Consider the following 23,158-nt stretch of genomic DNA (forward strand, 5'->3'; position numbering starts at 1 on the left):
CTGCTCCCGAGAGGCCACCCCAGGATCCCTAAGTTCCCAGGCGAGGTGGCGAGTTTCGCAAGGGACCTGGGGAATGTGGCGGGACTCGGCGCACGTGGGGAGCCCACGCTGGCTCCGGAGTTGAGAGCGGAGCCGAAAGTGGCACTCACTTCCTCCACCTCCTCCTCTTCGTAGCCGGGACCTCCGGGGTCCTCGGGGTCAGACCCGGGCCTCGCAGCGGAGCGGCCTCCCGGGACCTGAAGCCGGGCTAGGGGAGCGCCACTCCTACGCGATCCGACCGGGCTTTCGGCCCTGTCCTTTCTGCTAGAGGCCCGGGAGCGCCCGGAGCTGCCGCCTGCCCCCAGGCGCGGTCTAGCACTCGGCCCCCGCCCCGGCGAGAGGGGAGGTCCTGCGGCTCCGACCCACCCTGGAAAAGAGGGTGTGGAGGACACAGAAGAGGGCGGAGGAGGGAACTTGAAGCGAATTTTGCCGGAGCCGGGTTTGGGGCGGGCGTCGAGCGTGGGTGTTGGAGACGAGCGCTGCCCGGTCAAGGTGTGTCTGTAGAGGGAGCGCGAAGGCGACACTTACCCGGAACTCGGTGTCGGACGGAATCCCGGCAGATTTTCGTTTTTATTTTGTTTGGGAGTGGGGCGGTGTTTTTAATTGCTGTTTTTGTTTCGTTTGCCGGGTAGGTCTTGAGGAATCGAAGTGGGAAGTTTATCCAATTTCCTTGGACTCGGGCGGGGGAGGCTGGGCGCTCAGGAGCCGGCTTGCAGCTTCCAGCGCCCCTCACCCGGCCGCCCTTGCTTTTCCGCAGACCCGCCGAGCGCCGTGGCTCGGGGATGGCCCTGCGGCCGCCGGGGGAGGCCGGCCCCCAGGACAAGGGATGCTACCCGCCCGACTGGCTCCAGGGCAGCCCCCAACACCTGGCCGCCTACTACACGCCTTTCCCGCCCTACGGCCACTACGGGAACACCCTGACCGCGGCGGAGGAGGGCTTCCAGCCTTTCCGGCCCCTGGAAGCCCTGGCAGCGTCCCCGGCTCTGCCCCCCTTCGGCTTCCGGACCGCGCCTCCCTTGCTAAGCCCCGGCCTGGCCCTGCCGAGGGAGCCGCTGTGCGACCTGCCCTGGTACAGCAAGCTGCCGACCTGGTACCCTGTTCCCCACCTCCCCAGGGAGGTGCCGCACTTCCAGAACAGCAGTCGCGAGTTTACCGGCGCCGCCAGCGAGGACTTGGCACACACCGCCGGCCGGAGCGACGGTGGCCAGTGTTGGGGACCTGAGATTTTCGTTCCGCCGCCCCCCGTGGATGCTTCCTTGTTACCTGAGAGGCCGAAGCCCTCGCAGCTGTTATCGGGGTCCCCCAGCGAGCCCTCTGAGGATGGCCCCAAACTCGTGAACCGAGAGGGGAAGGCTTCTCGCCGCTACCACTTCACCCAGGAAGACCTGCACTTGGTTCTGTACGGGGTCATCCCCAGCCCGCAGCACTCAGCCCGCCTGCACCACGCGATCTCGGGCCTCCTGATCCCCACCGATAGCGCCGGTAAAGGCGGGCCCCATAATGCGGGAGTCCGGGGCAACTGGAAGAGAGGTGGGAGCAGGAGGCGGAAGGGGCGCTTCCAGGTGGATCCCAGGCAGTGTGAGTGCTGAAGGGGAGGGTGTGTGCTTCCATCAGAAGATAGAGCTGGGGAGGCCAGGCTAACCTCCGAAACCCTACCCGCATGACTCTTAGGTTGTTTTGCTTCCCCGGTGCCAATGCAGGAGACGCGTGTTCCATCCCTGAATGGGGAAGAACCCCTGGAGAAGGCAATGACAACCCACTCCAGTATTCTTGCCTGGAGAATCCCATGGACGGAGGAGCCTGGCGGACTACAGTCCATAGGGTCGCCGAGTCAGACACGACTTAACGATTAAACAACAAGGTTGTCTTAAGAGAAATGGCTCATGCTGTGTGTGGGCTGATCAGGTGGGCTTAGGTTCTCCCAGGATGCCCAAGGTGTCTCAGTGAGCCAGCTGCCATTCACTCTGGGAGTCTCCCTCCAGCCATCTGACCTTGGTCAAAATCAGCATTACCTCTGATTCTCAAGTTCCTTGAATTTGCTAACAGGGGTTAATTACCACCTAGCCAGCTAGGGTCCTTTTCAGTCTAAAATGAGACACTGCATATGTAAAAGGAACCGGAAGCCTCGAAGGGTCAAATGGTAAGCTCTAGAGAATGAGGAGGAAGACACGCTTTATAATAACCTTTTATCTAAAAAATAATAGTTTAATCCTGTCTTTTTCTAGGGGCTGATTCTCTTCCTCAGACTCTGGATAACGACTCCCTTCAGCTACCAGAAGGTAGGCAGGGCTCCTGGCTTGGATTTTTTTTTTTTTTAACGGCAGTAAACACAGTAGGTTTCTTCACTGGCTTTCTTTCCTGCCCTGGGTCTCCCGCTAGGTCTCTGCCTCCAGCAGACGAAGTTTGGTGAAGTCGCACATTTTGGGGTGTTCTGCAGTAGTCTTGTGGCCAAAGGAGTCAGGTTTGGGCCCTTTCAGGGTAAAGTGGTCAACACCAGTGAAGTCAAGACACACGGAGACAATTCCCTGATGTGGGAGGTAAATTTGTTTCTTATGGATTGTCGGAAAGTGGGGAGGAGGGTTGCTGGGGATAAAGCCTGGCCTCTGCCCCTCTGGGAGAGAGGACCCTCTTGGCAGTAATCAGCTGTCTTGTGCTGTCTATTTTGCAACATAAAGAGAAAAGAAGGCAACTGCAGAGCTGCTAGGGATAGCACCTCCACTTGGAGTCTGTGTATCTTTTCAGTGCCTTAAGGCATTTTCATCTGAAGATTAGCCCCAGAATACAAAGAGCCAATACCCTGGGTTATATTTACAGACAAAACAAATACTTTAAATATTACCGCGTGATGCTAAGAATATGTCCAAAAGGACAAAGACCAGATTTAAAATTTTTGATATCATTTGTCTGATAGGGATTTTTAAAAACAGCTATTCTTAACTCTGTATGAGGCATGATGGTAGGACTGCAGTATGTCGGACTGTATCAGATTATCCTCCCTTGCCCTGAATTTTGAGGAATATACTTTAGGAAAATAATCTGAAATCCAGACTTCCCAGGATCTGTTTGTAACACCAAAGCATCAAAGACTGCAGAATTACTCACTGGAGAGAAAGAATTAAATTATATCTCCATCAATACACACGAAAACTCATTTGAGATAAAATACCAAACAAATTGGTTGTCTTGAACTGATGGAATTAAATGTAACCTCCTGTTCCCTTTGCTTCTGTTTATGAAGTTAATATATGCTCACCCTAGAAACTTGGGAATCAAAAGGTGATAAAAGTAGAAACCTTTTAAAAATGTCACACCACCTAGACAGATATCTTTCAGCTGATAAATCCATTTAGGCTTAATAATATTGATAATAAATATATTCAAAGAGATCAAGTGTGAGATTTTAATTGTACATTTTTGATAAGTAAATTTATTTTCTATGTCAAACCAAAAGAAAAATAAAAGATACATTTCTAAAGTTTGTTTGATTCCATTTAGATCTTTGAAGATGGTCAGTTGAGCCACTTTATTGATGGAAAAGGAGGTGCAGGGAACTGGATGTCTTATGTCAACTGTGCCCGTTTCCCGTCGGAGCAGAACCTGGTCGCAGTACAATGTCAAGGGCAGATCTTCTACGAGAGCTGCAAGGAGATCTACCAGAACCAGGAGCTCCTCGTGTGGTACGGAGATTGCTATGAAAAGTTTCTGGACATTCCCGTGAGCCTGCAGGTTCTCAAGCAGGGGAAGCAGGCATCTGGGTCCTCTGAAGGTGAGTGCACACCTTTGCCTCACCCAGTGAGGTCCTCTTGGTCGAAGGACTGGGCTCTTTGCCCAGACCAGCACCTTCCTGCAGCTTCTCCACTTGCTTGTGGAACTTCTGCCTCCCAGCTCTAATGTAGAACCCCGAACTCAAGGGCGTCTCTAGCCACATGAGTCTTGCCAGCTGGAGGACGATGCCGTCCTCTTCCCAAAGCTGCTGATGCTACTGCTGTTCACCAGGATACCTTTTCTTCTACCTTTTCACTTGCTCCCAGAGAATAAAATAAAAGTGAAATAAATGGATGCAACCTCTGCCTTAGATGAGCCAGCTTCTGATTCATCTCCACAGAGGCTCACACAACTCAGGAAGTCACTGTTTTTTCATTAATTTTTTTTTTTTTAATTAAGCTTCTTATTTTGTATTGGAGTATGATTAGATCTTCCCTGGTGGCTCAGTGGTAAAGAATCTGCCTGCAATGCAGGAGACACGGGTTCAATCCCTGAGTTGGGAAGATTCCCAGGAGAAGGAAATGGCAACCCACTCCAGTATTCTTGCCTGAAAAATCCCCTTCACAGTCCATGGGGTTGAAAAGAGCTGGACACAACTCAGTGACTAAACAGCAACAGCATGGCTGATTAACAATGTTGTGATAGTCTCAGGTGGACAGAAAAGGGTCTCAGCCATATGCAGAGCACTGCTTTTCAAATGGTGGCTTGCAATGTGTTAATAGGGTGGGAAATCAGTTTGGTGGTAGAGATCAGCATTAAAGAAGAAAAAAGAATAAGAATAAAATAGAACAGAAAATATTGATATGAATCTCACTTAAGCATTGTTTGGTGAGGCTTTTGTTTCACATGGATGTGTGTGAACCGGGTCTCAAATAGAAAATGTTTTTCTTACTGGGTCTCAGTCCACTTAGAGGAGCATGGAGCTAGACTCTTGCTCTCCAGTTTTAGTGTTGTGTTAACATGTGGGCCCTTTCTGAAGGTGCAGATTCTCATTCCAGGATGGGAGATTTTGCATTTCTATCAAGCTACTAGGGGATGCTGCTGCTGCTGCTGTTCCCTGGACCAGATTTCAGTAGCAGGCAGCTGGAGGACCATCAACCCACTCGCTGGGGATTTGCATTTTAAAAAAGCTCTCTGGGTGGTTGATTTTTATAACCACAAAAGCCTGGGAACCAGTCATCTCATACGTGGGACCAGACAAATGCAAATTAATATGTGAACCAGGTAGAAGACCATCCTGTTCTGTTAGGATAGATGTCATAAGTAGCAGATAAAAGAGAATGTGAATTGCATTCATCACACTGCAGTGGTGGTCTGCATGCATGTCTCCCTGCTAGACTGGGACCCTTCAGGGCTGGAGACAACTGTAAACACCTTAATAGCTCCTGCTCTGAATTCCTTCTGTATTGAAGGAAGGTGGAAGACTAGACTAGATGGGGGAAAACTGCTTAGGGATGTGGTGAAATAAGGGATGAGTTTTGGGCTTCCCAGGTGGCACAGTGGTGAAGAATCTGCCTGCCAATGCAGGAGACTCAAGTTCCATCCCCAGGTCAGGAAGATCCCCTGGAGTAGGAAATGGCAACCCACTCTAGTATTCCTGCCTGGAAAATTTCAGGGAGAGAGGAACCTGGAGGGCTACAGTCCATGGGATAGCAGAGAGACACGATTAAGCATGCATGCATGCTCACCACAGTTTAGGCAGGGAAAGGCAAGACAATCCAGGCTTGGGGAATAGTGAAGCCAAGGGCAAGGATGTGTTCACCAGGGATTAAGAGGTGAACAATGAAAAGTCTCTTTCTAGAGGCCAAATAATGAGGGGTTGTTGAACTGTCTTCTCAGTACCCCAGCTTATGGATGGTGTGGGGATGAGGGTGAGGGGTGAGATGGCAGAATTCTCTGGGGTCTGGACTTCACAGTTGCCCCATAGTTGGCACCAAACCAAGCCTTTTTAGTCACTTCCCAAGAAGTACCAAGCACTGCTGAAATAGAAGCGCCAAATGGATTTGAGAAAGATACATGCTTGACAACTCACAAAATAGAGTCATTATCCTTTTGAAAAGTTACTCAGCACTATGTATCAGAGCTATTAAAATGTTCATAACCTTTGATGTATCAGTAATACTCTTCTGGAAATTTATCTTTAGGAAATACTCCAATAGGAAAAGCTTTGTCCACAGGGATTTTTAATACAGCATCATTCCTTTTTGTGAAAAGTCACGAACAAATACCCAATAGTAGAATAATTATTAAGTAAATCATAAGCACCAGGGATAAGGGCTTACCATGGTCAGTGGGGTGGGGAGAAACACCAGCAGGTGTAGTACCTGGTATAGTACCCACCTGTACTACACTTCTTTCTTTTTTTAAATATTTATTTGGCTTCACTGGATCATAGTTGTGGCATGCAGTTTCTTTAGCAGAACTTGGGATCTAATGCCTTCACCTAGGGACCGAACCCAGGTCCCTGGCATTGGAAGCATAGAGTCCTAGCCACTGGACCACCAGGGAAGTCCCTGTATTACACTTCTGAACCAAATTATATCTGGATAAGTTCATGGCTTTCTGTTAGTAGGAATGGTTGAGAATAGAATTAAAAGAAATGAAAAGTCAACATTCTTCTGTCCTCTCAGAAGAAAGGTTTTGTGTTTTATCCAAACCTTTTCTTGAGACTTGGTAGGAGCCTTCCCCTTTAAGGTGTTGAGTGGGAGGGAAGGGCCCTATGTGGGCGGGTTATCTAGAGTTTGCAAACCTAGAGTTTGCAAAGTTTGCAAACCCTCAGTGTGTTTTGGGTGGGGGGCGGGGCGGGGTGGTGAGGGTGGGGAATGTGTAGATAGTTCTTAATCACGACCAAACTCTATCTAAAGAGTTGTCTAGGTGGGGCAGAAAGCATCATTTTCAGTTTTAGGAAACCATTTGGCTGAAAAAAATTGAGATGGGAGGGAGGAGGAAGGAAAGGAAACAGGACAAAATTAGGTTAAGATAAAATTTCCAAGAACCTGAGCCGAAAACGTAGGCGGCTGAAGCCTAATTAGTAAGGGTGCTGTGTCATTTCTGCCTAAGTGGTGGTTCTTATGCAAATTGACTATTGTGCCCCTATTCTGAATTTTGGTGTGCCTTCGGGCTTTACTTTGTAAAGACTCGCTGACCCTGTCTTGTAGACAACCCCCTTCCCACCCCGGAAGCTGGAAGGCCAGGGATTTCTAACCAATGAAAATTCTAGCTTCGAGCAAAAACCGTCCCAGCAGGGAGGTTCTGAGAGCATTAGCACCTCAATGAAAGCGGTAGACGAGACTGAGCAATGGATCGTCCTGGGGGCTGGTGGCTGCCTTCCTGCTTATTTACTTAATAAATAAAATGATTTCTTTCCTTGGCCACCTGTTAAATGTGCCTAGCATGCAGTTGTTGACTAACAAAGCCCCCAGTGGATAGCTTTCCTGCTGTCCCCAAGCTGACTAAAAAACTTCCACCTACACACTCTTGCACATACTCAGTCTTGGCTACTCTCTGCCTCCCTGGGGCAGAGGCAGTGAGGTTTCATTGATGCATTCATAATCAAAACCACTTGATCCTCTGGAATCCAGAGTGTCCTCAGCAGGAACGCTTTTGTAGGTGGCCCCAGTCCTTCCCCTTCCCACCCCAACACATAGACACCCCTGAGCCTGGCATCTCCTCTGCTAGATTTGGCTGCACCTTCTCTAACCTCTCCCCCACCTCTCTCCTCCTCTGATGAAAACGGAGTTACCTTCCTCAGTCTTGTCTGTCGCTCAGTGATAGAGTCACTTGTTGGTTTGAACTCAGTGTAAGGGTTAAATTAGTCATCATGATAATCCCATGTTTTAGTTCTGGAATCTTCCCCGAAAGCTCAGAGAAATGCATTGTTAGCTAAAAGGGTACCTAAGTCTTTGTAAGTGGGGTCCAATGGAGCAGCACTTAATGAAGCCTGGGAAGAAGCTCTGGGTGCCCATCAAGGCCCCCAAAGGTGAACTGCTTGAACGTGTAGCTCAGTCTGATCTGAAAAGCACAAATACAGTAGGTATTTGGTACATGAACCTTGTAACACAGACCAGTTAGGAAGTAACTATAAGACTGACCTGCTCATAAATAGGGCTGGAGGAAGGGTGTCTTCAATAAATATATTTCAGGAACAAAAAGGAAAAGGAACCTAGAGATTAAGACATTGAAGAGACATAGTAACTGTGGACAACTTGTAGACTTTGAATCCTACGCTGAACCAACTGACTGAAAAATAAACAAACATAAGTGCGTGTATATGTATTATAAACAAATATATATGTGTTTCTATCTATTAAGGAATAAGGTTTTGACAATTAGGTATGACAGTGGCTTTATGGTTATGCTTTTCAAAAAGTTGTTATCAGGGACTTGCCTGGCAGTCCAGTGGTTAAGACTGCACTTCCTCTGCAGGGGATTCGAATTCGATCCCTGGTTGGGGAACTAAGATCCCACATGCCGCCCTGCCCCCCAAGAAAGTCATTATCCATTAAAGATTGTGGGCTGAGGTGTTGATGAAACAAATGAGAAATTGGTATTAAAAATAACCTGTTGGGGGAAGTGATGTGAGTCAGTCACTGTCAAAGCCTGGTGTTTGGGCCCAAGAGGGTTTATTCTATTATTTTGACTTTGGTATTTGTTTAAAATTTTTTGTAATAAAAGGTTGTAAAAGACTGTCCTAAAGAAAGTAAGAATGAGGGAAGATAGCTGACCAAGCCACTTTTCCCCCTGTGTTTGACAGAGTCTGCGGAAGGGTACAGGTGTGAAAGATGTGGCAAAGTATTTACCTACAAATATTACAGAGACAAGCATCTAAAGTACACGCCTTGTGTGGACAAGGGTGACAGGAAATTTCCCTGTTCTTTATGCAAACGATCCTTTGAGAAGAGAGACCGGCTTCGGATCCACATCCTTCACGTTCATGAGAAGCATCGGCCTCACAAGGTAAGAGTTAGGGCAGCGACCCATCTCTCTCTAGCACTCTGCTTTCACGCTTCTTCCCCAAACCCCTGGGTGCACCTCGAGGGCCTCCTGGGTGCACGTTACTGGGATGGGAGGATGGGACAGGGTCTCTGAAGGAAGTGGCAGTGCTGTGAAAGGGCAGACATGGACCGAATGTGATGGTCCATGGACCAAGATATGATGCCTGAGTGTTGAAGCTGGCGGATGCGTGGTAGACAGGGGCAGAAGACGGTGTCTTTCTACCTGTGGGCCATGAAAGGCCTCATAGACAGGTGGCCATGAGCAGAACCTAGGACTGAGGAAGTGTCTGGTTTATTTGGAGGTGGAGTTGATTGGGGACTGGGGGGAGGGTTGAGACATCCCAGTTGAGAAAGACCTTGGCCTGTGGTTTTAGGTAACCACACCTTGTTCCATAATGTGTTCAGGCTTTTTTTTTTTTTTTAATGTTTTATTGAAGCATAGTTGGTTTACAATGTTATATTAATTTCTGCCGTACAGCAAAGTGACTCAGTTATACACATACATTTGTTTTCATATTATTTTCCATTATGGTTTATCACAGGATATTAAATATAGTTCCCCTTGCCATACAGTAGGACTGTGTTGTCTATCCGTCCTATATACAGTCGGTTGCATTGGCTCTTCCCAAACTCCCAATCCTTCCCTCCCCCACCCTCTTCTCCGTTGGCAACCATAAGGACCTCTGTGTCTGAGAGCCTCTTTCTGTTTTGTCGATAACTTCGTTTGTGTCATATTTTAGATTCCACATAGTAGTGACATCATATGGTATTTGTCTTCCGCTTTCTGACTTTCTTTGCTTAGGATGATAATCTCTAGGTCCAATGTGCAGGCATATTGATAGTTACAGGCATGGTCCAAAGGATGGATGGCTTTTGTGCCATGCCAGGGACTTTGTAAGGAAGAAAGAAACACTAGTGCATTGGGGAGCCATTGTCTACCATTCTGGATATGTGGTGGCTCTGCCAGACTTGGTGCAAGAAAGTGCTGACTACCACTGGTCTAATTAGGGTAAAGAGGATGGGGCTTGGGGACAGACCGACGGATTCAGAGTAGGCTTCAGTGCTGTCAGGACTCCTGCCAGCCCCACTCTTCATTTGAAGGAAAAACTGCTCTTGTCTCTCCCCTTCTGTTCACAGTGAAGCTCCTGGAAATATCACAATCACTGTGTTATATACAGCTGTAAAATCTTGAGTATTTTTACAATTATCTCAAATTGTTTTTGTAAACCTAAGAATATTTTAAATTATTAAGACAGTGAACTCATTTCTCACCTTTTGTTGTTCGGTTGCTCAGTCATGTCCAACTCTTTGCAACCCCATAGACTGCAGCACACCAGGCTTCCCTGTCCTCCACTATTTCCCGGGTTTGCTCAAACTCATGTCCATTGAGTCAATGATAGCATCCAACCATCTCATCCTCTGTTGCCCCCTTCTCCTCCTGCTGCCCTCAATCTTTCCCAGCATCAGCATCAGGGTCTTTTCCAACGAGTCTGCTCTTTGCATCAGGTGGCCAAAGTATTGGAGCTTCAGCTTTAGCATTAGTCCATCCAATGAATATTCAGGGTTGATTTCCATTAGGATTGACTGGTATGATCTCCTTGCAGTCCAAGGGACTCTCAAGAGTCTTCTCCAGCACCACAATTCGAAAGCATCAGTTCTTTGGTGCTCAGCCTTCTTTATTCTCAGCTATAGATTGGCAGAGTAAAAAGTTATACTGTCCAGTATTCTACATGTAAATCAACAGGGAATTGGTTATGTAAATTTTGGCTTATTAAGCACAAACAAGTTGTAAAATATGTATGGAATGATGTCACTTAGAAAATCATGTACACTGTATATAATGTTTACATATAAATGGAAACACAATTGAAAAGAAGCCTTTAAACTGCAGTCTTTCTGGGAGTATGATAGAGAATAAAGCCAAGCATGATTTTTATGTCTTCACTTGGTAAACTTAAAATTTTATTTTTTATCTGCAGTTTTTTAACATGAGAAAATAATATACACTAGAGATAAAAAGAAAACAAAAACCACTAGATATGTTATGGCCCAAAGTTATTTTAGGTATAATTTTTTCCTATATGTGTATGTATTTTTAATATGCTTGGGGTCACACTGATGTTATGTACTTAACAAACCTACTGTTTTGTGCATTTCCCCCCAGCATGGCTGCGGTGAACAGTATTATCTATAAATCACTCTGTTTTTCATTTCTGATTATTTCTTTGGGGTACAGCCCTAGAAGTAGTAAGATTGAGTCAAAGGTACAATTTTAAGGCACTTGAATTAAGGTATCGCACACCTTTCCAAACAGTCCAACCAGCTGGGCTTGCAGGGTGTGTAGTCAGTAACCCCAGGTCTCCCACAATAATATTATCCTTCTTATGTTCACATTTTTATAGATGGAAAATGGTATCTTGCTTGGCTTTGCATCTTTGTTATGTATGAGGTTTACATTTTAAAATATATTTTCTGAGACCTCCCCTGGTGGTTCAGTGATTAAGATAAAGAGTAACCTAAAAAATAAAATAAGATATATTTTCTTGGCTAGTTTGTATTTGTCTTGTGGTTTGTCAGTTTATGTCTGAAATTTTAACAGAATGTGTTAAATGTTTCTTTTTTCTTTCCTTCCTTTTTTTTTTTCACCCCTGCCTGCTTTGTAGTCAGTAAAAGACAAAGTATTCTTTCCATCTGAAGGCACAGAGCCTAAGCTCAGGAATTCTGCACTTTTGGGGTTTCTTTTTCATTTGATTTCTCTTTCAGCCTGCAGAATCTTAGTTCCCCAAACAGGGACTGAACCTCTACCCTTGCTGTGGAGGCTTGGAGTCCTACCACTGTACCACCAGGGAAGGCCCTCTCTTGTACTTTCCTTGGCTATTATCTATCTTCCATTTTTGTTCTCTTTCTTTAGCCAAATGTTAGGTTGAATCCACTTCTTTGTACTCATTAACCTTTAATTTTTTTCATCAGCATTCTCTGAGAGTTCTCAACCTTCATTTTTATGTCATGTTTCAGTCTTTAGCAGTCAGTTGAGCCTATTGACTACAGCATTTCATTCTGTACCTTTTCATTGGTTATTTTAAATTTCCAAGAACAGGTTCATGTTCTAATTGCTTCCCTTTCATTTAAAATTGATCTGTTCTTTTTGCAATGATAACTTCAACATCTGACTATTTTTGCTTTAGTAATGACAATCTGGGCTTCCCTTGTGGCTCAGCTGCAATGCGGGAGATCTGGGTTCCATCCCTGGGTTGGGAAGATCTCCTGGAGAAGGGAAAGGCTACCCACTCCAGTATTATAGTCTTGGAGAATTCCTTGGACTGTGTAGTTCATGGGGTCACAGATTTGGACACGACTGAGCGACCTTCACTTTCAATGACAATACATGCTCCTTATTCAAACTTCAAGTAGTAGAGAAAAATTAGAGAAGATTTTTAAAATCCACCCCCAAATCCCACCATCTAAAAATACCTAGGTTCATTTGCAGAGACGTGGATAGACCTAGAGACCGTCAAACAGAGTGAAGTAAGTCGGAAAGAGAAAAACAGACATAATATCGCTTATATGTGGAATCTAGAAAAATGGTTCAGATAAACCTATTTTTGCAAAGCAGACATGGATACCAAAGGGGGAAGAGGGGTGGACTGGGAGATTGGGATTGACATTATACACTACTATGTATAAAATAGATACTCATGAAAACCTACTGTGTAGCACAGGGAACTCAGTGCTCTGGGGTGACCTAAATGGGAAAGAAATCCAAAAAAGAGGATGTGTGTGTGTGTATATATATATATATATATATACACACACACACACACACACACGTGACTGATTCATATTGCTGTACAGCAGAAACTAACACAACAGTGTAAAGCAACTCTAGTCCAATAAAAATTGTTAAAATAAATAAGTTAAATAAATAAAAATAATAAAAAATAGCCAGGCTCCCATGTGTGCCCATAAGGACACCTGTGGAAGAGAGTCCAGAAACACAGTAGTTTCTTTTACCTGGTTCACAATTCCTGAGAGGATCAGACAGGAGTCATCAGAGTCCAGAACACAGAGAAATGATGCATGCCTGTTATTCCTATAGCAGTCCATTCCTATAGCAGGTGGCTATGCTGCTTGCTCTCACCGGCCCCCCCAAATTGCCCTTTTTTTTGTAGGTACATGTTTTGTGTCATCTGTCACCTGTATTGCCACTTGGGTCTACATATCTGTCCCCACTCCCACAAGAGTTTTACTCCTTGTCTCTAGCAGAGTGTTGAGAGGTTCTCTATAAATACTTGGTGAATTCATTGCTGAGGGCTTGCAATTTCCTCCCAGCCTTGTGAGAACGGCAGGGCAAGTATTTTACCCATGAGGAAAATTGAGCAAAGACTCCGAGTTTAACTGATTTGTTCTGGTCACACAGCTACCTGTTGACAGAGCAGGACAGAGTCCGGCCTCTGTTACATACCAGGGTTATATATCTAGGCAGCTAGCGTCCAAAGACTTTCGAGGAATGGCTTGGAGCCAGGGCGCTGAGTAGGCTGTGGACCAGAATGTGGTGTCGGATTCTTCCCCAGAGTCCTGTGATGCCCTCACCTGTCTCAGCTAGACCCTCAGCCTGCGTCTGCTCGAGCCTCTGCCTACAGATGTGCACAGAATAAATACAGTAGTCCTCCCCCACCGTCACCACCGCCCGAGATAAACATAATGGCGAAGTTAACTTCCTAGTGGGGAAATGTGGTTTCAACTCTGGTTTTTTTTTTCTGTCTTAGTGTTCTACATGCGGGAAATGTTTCTCTCAGTCTTCCAGTCTAAACAAACACATGAGAGTCCACTCTGGAGACAGACCCTACCACTGTGTGTATTGTACTAAGGTAAATGGACCTTTTTTTTTTTTTTGCCCCACCCCACACAGCGCACCGCACACAGCATGTGGGATCTTAGTTCCCCGACCAGGGATCAATCTCACGTCACTGCAGTGGAAGGGCAGAGTCTTAACCACTAAACTGCCGGGGAAGTCTCAGTGGAACCTTCTCTTAAGGAATCTGCCTTGAGCCCTGTTTGGGTGTCCATGGATAAGAACTTATAGAATAAACCCTGGCTTATAATGAGTCCCTGGTAAATTAATTCATCATTTGCCCATCCCCAATTTCCACCCCAGATTATACTCATGTTTGCTTACAATGATCAGATACAACCTACTATTGCCAAATTGGCACTCAAGGCATTTGTTATGAAACGGACCCTAAATTTATAAGATTCCAATGATAACAGACATGAAGTACAGACTGCCTTTTTTTTTTTTTAAGTACAGACTCTTAAATTTTGCTGGTCTTGGTTTCCAGAGCACTTTTGCTGAAGTAGCATCTAATCTTGTTAAACAGAATACTAATTTATAAAAATGAAGAGACAAATATATCATGGTTAGGGGTTGCTGGATTAGGAACAAAAGTTGCTGGGTTAACTTTAAAAATACTATACCAAAACATCTCATGCCCTCTTTCGATGAGGTACATCTGGGCTGTCCAATGTGTAGTTACCCATTAGCCATATGTGGCTATTTAATTTACTAAAAATGAAATAAAATTGAAAATTTAGCAAGCTGGTGGCACTGGCCACATTTCAAGTGCTCAACAGTCCCACCATTGATGGCTGGTGACCACCACATTGGCACGGACATAACATTTCCATCATTTTAGAAAATCTTATTGGATACACTGGAATCTGCTATTTCTATCATCAAGCCATTTATTTTTTAAAAACAATGTAGCCATGAAAGAAATATAGTCTCTATTAGGGTGACTTTTAAACTTCCAAAAGAGGAATAAAACAGGAATAAAACTACCTGGCTTAGGGAAACGGATACCACCAAAGAAACTGTGCCAATAGAATGGAAATAATCAGTGTAGCAAATTGGGGCTAAGACATAACTTGACGATGTGCAGCTAGCACAGACCTAAGGAGGGTGGCTCTGGATTTGCCTGGACGAGGAATCTATCCTGAGGGATCACTGATCTCCTGCCAGATTTCCAGAGCAGGCTCAAAGTATCCCACCGCCCCTCCTCTTCCTGGCGTTCTAATTCTGATCCTCACCTTGAATTTCTGGCTAATCTGGGAATGAGAGATACCCAAAGGGGTGACTCAATGCACTTGGGTCATAAATGAGCTGTTTGATGTTCTGATTTTTTTTTTTTTTTAGCTAGTTAGTTAGTTGTTTTTGGCTCTGCTGGGTCTTCGTGGCTGCACAGGCTTTTCTCTAGTTGTGGCAAGCAGGGCCTACTCTCTAGCTGTGGTTCACAGGCTTCTCCTTGCAGCGGCTTCTCTTGTTGCAGGGCACAGGCTCTAGCGCTCATAAGCTTCCGTAGTTGCAGCCCATGGGCTCAATAATTGCAACTTCCAGGCTCTAGAGAACAGGCTCAATAGTTGTGGCACACAGGCTTAGTTACTCCTAGGCATCTGGGATCTTCCCAGACGACCGATCAAACCTACGTCTCCTGCATTTGGCAGACAGAACTCTTTACCATTGAGCCGTAGGGAAGCCCTGAGGTTCTGACTTCTAGTTAGACTCCTGTCACCTGAGCTGATGGAGACTGTCCTTATCTGGGTGTCCTAGGCACCTACACCTTGTGCTCCTTAGTGAGCAGTGGTCCAACCCCACATGGACCCAGTCCTGAAACTCCAAGGTCACTGGTTTAACCTGGTGTTTTGTATCACTGTCAGCAGACTCCCAAATTGGGGTCATTACATCTCTAATAAATACTTGAAAGTGACAAAGGTCAGAGCAGAGTATTGAAATGAATTAGGAGAAAGGGTATAAGTGAGGGAAAGAAACGAAATGGCCATGTGAAAACAGCAAAGCACTTGTGAACCTAAAATAGTAGAACTACTCTGGAAAACCGTTTGGCAATTTAAGAACTAAGCTTGTAACAACCATTCAACCCAGAAATTGCTCTCCTGGGCATTTATCCCAGAGCAGTGAAAGTTTATGTGTTCATGCTAAAACCTGTACACAAATATTAATAGCAGCTTTATTCATAGAAACCTCAAACTGGAAATAACTCAGATACCATTCCATGGGTAGGTGATTAAACAGACTGGAACATCCACACCATGGAATTCTTCTCAGCTATCCAAATGGGTGAGCTGGGACTTCTCTGGTGGTCCAGTGGTAAAGAATCCACCTGCCAGTGTAGGAGACACGGGAACGATCCCTGATCCAGGAAGATGCCATATGTTGCAGAGCAACTAAGCCTGTGTCCCCGAAATACTGAGCCTGTGCTATATAGCTGAGAGGCTGCACCTAGTGAGCCTACATGCCACAATTACGAAACCCATGCATCTAAAGCCTGGGCTTCGCAACAAGACCGCAGTGGAAAGCCCGAGCACCGCAACTAGAGAGTAGCCCCCCTCTCCACCACTACAGAAAAGGGCCTCTCAGCAACAAAGACCCAGCACAGCCAAAAATAAATAAATACTTTTTTTTAATAAAGGATGAGCTGTTGTACCTGAAAGAACTTGTGTGAATCTGCAAAAAAAATTCTGTGGAGAACCGCCGATCCCCAAAGGTTACATATTGTATGCTTCCATGTACATAACATTCTCAAAATAATAAAATACAGAAATGGAGAACAGATTAATGGTTGCAATGGTTTAAAAGTAGGTGTGGGAGGGAACTATGTGTGCCTGTCACAGGGTGACATGAGGGTCCTTGTGATGGAAATGTGTTCAGTTCAGTCCAGTTGCTCAGTCACAGCTGACCCTTTGCAACCTCATGGACTATAGCATGCCAGGCTTCCCTGTCCATCACCAACTCCTGAAGCTTACTCAAACTCATGTCCATTGAGTCAGTGATGCCATCCAACCATCTCATCCTCAGTTGTCCCCTTCTCCTCCCACCTTCAATCTTTCCCAGCATCAGGGTCTTTGCCAGTGAGTCACTGCTTTGCATCAGGTGGCCAAAGTATTGGAGTTTCAGCTTTAGCATCAGTCCTTCCAATGAATATTCAGGAATGATTTCCTTTAGGATAGAATGGCTGAATCTCCTTGCAGTCCAAGGGAATCTCAAGAGTCTTCTCCAACACCACAGTTCAAAAGCATCAATTCTTCAGTGCTCAGCTTTCTTTATAGTATCTGCTAATCTGCTAAGTTGCTTCAGTCATGCCTGACTCTGTGCGACCCCATAGACGGCAGCCCATCAGGCTCCACCATCCCTGGGATTCTCCAGGCAAGAACACTAGAGCGGGTTGCCATTTCCTTCTCCAATGCATGAAAGTGAAAAGTGAAAGTGAAGTCGCTCAGTCGTGTCCGACTCTTAGCGACCCCATGGACTGTGGCCTACCAGGCTCCTCCATCCATGGGATTTTCCAGGCAAGAGTACTGGAGTGGGGTGCCATTGCCTTCTCCATTCTTTATAGTATAGTATAGTCTAACTCTCACATCCACACATGACTACTAGAAAAACCACAGCTTTGACTAGATGGACCTTTGTTGGCAAAGTAATGTCTCTGCTTTTCAATATGCTATCTAGGTTGGTCATAACTTTTCTTCCAAGGAGTATGCATCTTTTAATTTCATGGCTGCAGTCACCATCTGCAGAGGTTTTGGAGCCCCCCAAAATAAAGTCTCTCACTGTTTCCATTGTTTCCCCATCTATTTGCCATAAAGTGATGGGACCAGATTCCATAATCTTAGTTTTTTGAATGTTCAGTTTTAAGCCAGCTTTTTCACTCTCTTCTTTCACTTTGATCAAGAGGCTCTTTAGTTCCTCTTTACTTTCTGCCATAAGGGTGGCATCATCTGCATATCTGAGGTTATTGATATTTTCTCCTGGCAATCTTGATTCTAGCTTGTGCTTCATCGAGCCCAGCATTTCACATGATGTACTATGCATAGAAGTTGAATAAGCAGGGTGACAATATACAGCCTTGATGTACTCCTTTCCCAATTTGGAACCAGCCTGTTGTTCCATGTCTGGTTCTAACTTGCTTCTTGACCTGCATACAAATTTCTCAGGAGGAAGGTCAGGTGGTCTGGTATTCCCATCTCTTGAAGCATTTTCCACAGTTTGTTGTGATCTACACACTCAAAGACTTTGGCATAATCAGTAAAGTAGAAGTAGATGTTTTTCTGGAATTCTCTTGCTTTTTCGATGATACAGCAGATGTTGGCAATTTGATCTCTGGTTCCTCTGCCTTTCCTAGATCCAGCTTGAACATCTGGAAGTTCTGGGTTCATGTACTGTTGAAGCCTGGCTTCGAGAATTTTGAGCATTACTTTGCTAGTGTGTGAGATGAGTGCAATTGTGTGGTAGTTTGAGCATTCTTTGGCATACCTTTCTTTGGGATTAGAATGAAAACTGACCTTTTTCAGTCCTTTGGCCACTGCTGAGTTTTCCAAATTTGCTGGTATATTGAGTGCAGCACTTTCACAGCATCATCTTTCAGGATTTGAAATAACTCAACTGGAATTCTATCAGCTTCACTAGCTTTGTTTGTAGTGATGCTTTCTAAGGTCCACTTGACTTCACATCCCAAGATGTCTAGCTCTAGGTGAGTGATCACATCATTGTGGTTATCTGGGTCATGAAGATCTTTTTTCTTTAGTTCTTCTGTGTATTCTTGCCACCTCTTCTTAATATCTTCTGCTTCTGCTAGGTCCATATCATTTCTTTATTGTGCCCATCTTTGCATGAAATGTTCCCTTGGTATCTCTAATTTTCTTGACTTTTTCAATGTCAACATCCTGATTGTGATATTATCCTATAGTTGTAAGATGCAACCACTGGGGAAACTGGGTAAAGGGTACCCAGAATCTCTATTGTTTCTTCTAACTGCATACGAATCACTATTACTCTAAAAGTTTAACTTAAAAAAAAAAAGAAGAAAGAAACCAATAAGGTACCCATGTATGCAAAGACAGTTAGCCAATGTTAGCAATTCCTTCCATAATGCAGATCATCCTGGAGTGTGATCTCAGTACCATCTGCTTAAATGCAGCTGCCTTCTTACCCAAAAGAGCGTACTCATCAGGTCAACCTGCATTTTTGGCTAGACACCCAGGCGATCTTAGCCATTGAAGGGCCACTGTTGTAATAATCAGTGGCATGTCCATCATGTCCTTTTTATTAAGGCTATTCCTGGTGACCAAGAGTGCCCTATAGCATTAAAACCCAGGATTTGTTGACTGTGGAGAACTAAAGTGTGATATCAGGATCAATGGGGGCTTCTGAGGTGGCTCAGGGGTAAAGGGTCCACCCACCAGTGTAGGAAATGTGGATTCAATTCCTGGGTCATGAAGATCCCCTGGAAGAGGAAATGGCAACCATTCTAGTATTCTTGCCTGGAGAATCCCAGGGACAGAGGAGCCTGGTGGGCCACAGTCCATGGGGTTGCAAAAGAGTCGGACACAACTTTGCAACTAAACCACACCAAGGATCGGTCACAATGAAATTAACTCCTTTGTTTCATTGGTGGATGGCATTTTATTTTTTCCTGTGCTTTCTGTCCTCTGCAGAAATTCACTGCCTCCAGTATACTCCGCACGCATATCAGGCAGCACTCGGGGGAGAAGCCCTTCAAATGCAAGTACTGTGGTAAATCTTTTGCATCGCACGCTGCTCACGACAGCCATGTCCGGCGCTCGCACAGGGAGGATGACGGCTCTCCCTGTAACACCTGTGGGAAAACCTTCTCAGATCAAGAAGCCTTCCACTCCCACATGAAGTCTCATGAAGACTGCTAGCCCTCAGAGAGTCTGAGGACAAGGCCTCTAGATGCGTCTTGATGTTTCTCGTGTTCGTGGGCATATCTCACAAACCAGTGGCCGTTATATTGAGATGAGAGAATAATGGAACTGACCGAGCAGTAGGATTTACCAGATTTATTAAGTCTGAGTGTTTTTTTGTTTGTTTGTTTTGAAGTCTGAGTTTTAACAGCTCTTGCAGGAATGCTTTTTCACATTTTCTAACAAGAATGGAGTTTGGGTGAATTCACCCAGAAGGAGTGAAAGGCTGATGGATAACAATGCTTACAGGTCTGGAAACACAACATCAGCCCTGAAAGGGACCATTTCATTTCAAGGACTAGGAAGCAGAGTCTTTGATTTCTCGATTGAAAAAAAAAAAAAGGAGGATTTTTCTCTATTATTTGCCTCGGCTCCTGATTATAATATGTCTGTGGCCATCCCCTGTTATATTTCTTAACAAAATAAATTCTTTAAAAATCCATTCAAGCCAGAGCTTCATTACTATCGTAACTAAGTGTTCAGACATGAACTAAGGTCCCATTTTATTTGAACTCTTTTTTTGGCTGCACTGAGTCTTCATTGCAGCTCTTGGGCTTAGTTGCCCTGTGGCATGTGGGATCTTAGTTCCTCCACCAAGTATGGAGCTCATGTCCCCTGCATTGGAAGGTGGATTCTTAACCACTGAACCAGCAGGAAAGTCCCCTGGAATTCACTTTTTAAACCCTTAGTTTCTACCTCTCCCTTGTCAACTGACAAATGTCTGTTAATAGTTTGTTTAGCACCAGAGTTACTTGGGGGACACAGAAGGTACTCATTCACCATCTGTGACCTTTGACAATTGGGGAAGAAAAGTTATTGTTGCTCTTCAGTCGCTAAGTCACGTCCCTCTCTTTGCAACCCCATGGACTGCAGCACGCCAGGCTTCCCTGTCCTTCACTCTCTCCCACGGTCTGCTCAAACTCATGTCCATTGAGTCGGAGATGCCATCCAACCATCTCATCCTCTGTCACCCCCTTCTCCTCCCACCCTCAATCTTTCCCAGCATCACAGTCTTTTCCAATGAGTGTGCTCTTTGCATCAGGTGGCCAAAGTATTGGAGCTTCAGCGTCAGTCCTTCCTGTGAATATTTAGGGTTGATTTCCTTCAGTATTGACTGGTTTGATCTCCTTGCCACCCAAGGGACTTTCAAGAGAAATGTTATTACCAAGTGAAGAATGGCTAAAAATTGCAATAGGCTAAGAAATAAATTAGATTCCCTGGTGGCTCAGACAGTAAAGCATCTGCCTGCAATGCCAGAGACCCGGGTTCAATCCCTGGGTCGGGAAAATCCCCTGGAGAAGGAAATGGCAACCCACTCCAGTATTCTTGCCTGGGAAATCCCATGGACAGAGGAACCTGGTGGGCTACAGTCCATGGGGTCGCAAGGAGTCGGACATGACTGAGCGACTTCACCTTCACTTTCAAGAAATAAATAAATGTATTTATATTGCCCTAGGTTTAAATGTGATTTCATTCCTGATGAAGAGACAACTATAGCGCTTTTGCAGACATTGTCACAAGACTAACGCAAGCTTGTGGAGAGTAATCTTTTCTTGCTTTCTTTTTAAATAATTATTTGTTTTCTTGGCTGTGTCAGGTCTCAGTTGTGAGCAGGCTGAGTTGCTCTTTGGCATGTGGGCTCTTAATTCCCTGACCAGGGAATCAAACCTGTGTCTCCTGCATTGCAAGATGGATTCTTAACCACTGGACCACCAGGGGAGTCCTGAGAATAATCTTTTATTTTATTTATTGACTCACGTGGGTCAAAATGGCCAACATCTGTAGACCATGAAGCCTATGACATGGCAGCACTGAGTTTACCACCGGACGGATAAGGAAATCAAGGAAGAAGGAAGTGGTCCAGCATTTGCCTCTTAAAAGGGGCAAAACTAGGTTGGCCTGACTCCAAAATCCAGGCTCTTAATGAACTAGTGATGCTCAGCTTATGAACCCTGCTAAGGAAATAGTATTTTTCTATTGACTATGCCCATTCTTCCCTCTTTCGGGGCCAGCAACAGAAAACTTTTAAATACTCACATGGAAAATGGGAGACCAGAATAAAACTGTATTGTAGGCAAGCATGCTACTAAGCCACTAGGTCATGGCTCTATCGACCATGGGTTTTTCTCCACGCTTTATTCACGGTCCACATTTCTTCCAAACGTAAGAGATTTCAATACAGAGCAGATGTCCCTTCAGAGGGGGCTCCCAGCTGCAGCAGAGTCCTTTGAAAAGAGATGTAGTGCACGTGGAAAAAGCAGTGACAGATTTTTCTCTGGGGAATGCTTGGCTGCGGTGAGTAGGTCTGAGTAATTTATCCTAATGGGAGTGTGCCCTGTTGTTTCAGGACTGTTTTAGTTCGTGTTAATTAAGTCAGAACAATGATCATTTGAAAAGATAAGGGGGCTCAGGCCTGTAATTAGGCAGCCTTTCTTTGGCCTGCTAGTTCAAAATATATTTCTCAGTCCATATGGATTTGAACATTATTTTAAAACCAAGTAGTAAAGCAAGACATCAGGAACTGGTGTGATGCCAATGTTTTCACTAGTTGAATAATTCAAATTAACTACTCTGTTCTTTGAACTGGAAGAGTAGCAGAGAAAGGTTAAAAAAAAAGTTTCCTCTTTTCTAGCACTAATTCCAAAATGCATGTCAAGTAATACCTTAGTATACAGATCATGCATGCCTACACTAACTGGAATGCTTTGGACCTTTTTTAATTAATCCAAGCTTTTTTCTACAAAGTTTTGGTCATATTGATCACATTACCTATATCACTTTTTGGTTTGGAAAATACAGTCAATTCATAACATCTTCCTATTAGTAATTACCTTAAGCTCTCTTGTGTTTAAAACTATATCTCAGATTTCTAAAGATAATTTAGATTAGCTTAGAGCAATAAGAATTTTTTTTTTTAATGGACTAAGAATTAAAGTAGAAGACAAACCACTCCATAGACAGTATTAAAACTTTCAGTTAACATAATTGTGTTGGCCAAACATTGTTGGAACACAAAGCATAGACTATATTTTGGAGTTGGCCAAACTTAGATTTGTACACCATGTCCCCACTGTATAATCTTGGGCAGGCCACTTAATCTTTAAGGTTTAACAGGCTTATCCATAAAATAAGGTAATAATTATGTTGTAGGGTATTGTGAGAATTAAGTAAAATGAAACAACTTGCTTTCTGTATTATACTTATTAAATCTATTTCTTTTTTATTAACCTGTCAATGAAGGCAGAAGGGAGACAGAACTATGCAAATTCTATTATAGATAAATATGCTTTCTTTCAGTGGTTCATGGACCAGCTGCGTCAGAATTGCCTGGAAGTTTGTTAGAAAAACAAATTCTCTACCCCTGCTGAATACCTACTAAATCAGAAATTCTGAGGGTGGCACCCAGTTATCATATCAAAGTTCAGAAACCATTGCTTTATGTGATTATCTTCACAGGCCCTGCAACATAGCAATGGGTAAAACTGAGTAGCTCGGTGACTTGGTAAAATCACAAAGTGGTTCATTAAGAGGAACGATTAGAATGCAGATGGCGGGCAAAATGGTGCTCTTCCTGAGAATAAGGG

General features: G+C 44.5%; 1 protein-coding gene across 2 annotated transcripts; it reads left to right on the plus strand.

The window, feature by feature from the left end:
- Positions 1 to 458: 458 nt before the first annotated feature.
- On the plus strand, positions 459 to 20,016 carry PRDM14 (PR/SET domain 14). 2 transcript variants are annotated; one of them, XM_006073118.4, is made up of 7 exons: positions 463 to 1,521; positions 2,265 to 2,318; positions 2,419 to 2,576; positions 3,535 to 3,805; positions 8,558 to 8,760; positions 13,565 to 13,666; positions 19,305 to 20,016. In XM_006073118.4, exons 1-7 carry the CDS (start codon positions 822 to 824, stop codon positions 19,530 to 19,532), a joined length of 1,716 nt encoding a protein of 571 aa, XP_006073180.1. In that variant the 5' UTR covers positions 463 to 821; the 3' UTR covers positions 19,533 to 20,016. The 2 variants fall into 2 exon arrangements, with proteins under 2 accessions (XP_044784634.1, XP_006073180.1); XM_044928699.2 differs by lacking the exon at positions 13,565 to 13,666 and having other exon boundaries at positions 459 to 1,521.
- Positions 20,017 to 23,158: the final 3,142 nt, after the last annotated feature.

The sequence above is a fragment of the Bubalus bubalis genome, chromosome 15 (assembly GCF_019923935.1).
Source record: "Bubalus bubalis isolate 160015118507 breed Murrah chromosome 15, NDDB_SH_1, whole genome shotgun sequence".
NCBI lineage: Eukaryota > Metazoa > Chordata > Mammalia > Artiodactyla > Bovidae > Bubalus > Bubalus bubalis.

Bases quoted from the DNA above. Each gene is read 5' to 3' on its own strand.
- PRDM14 (XM_006073118.4), top strand. From the start codon at position 822: ATGGCCCTGCGGCCGCCGGGGGAGGCCGGCCCCCAGGACAAGGGATGC. The intron at 1,522-2,264 runs GTAAAGGCGGGC...GTCTTTTTCTAG, and splicing joins GATCCCCACCGATAGCGCCG to GGGCTGATTCTCTTCCTCAG. The intron at 13,667-19,304 runs GTAAATGGACCT...TGTCCTCTGCAG, and splicing joins ACTGTGTGTATTGTACTAAG to AAATTCACTGCCTCCAGTAT.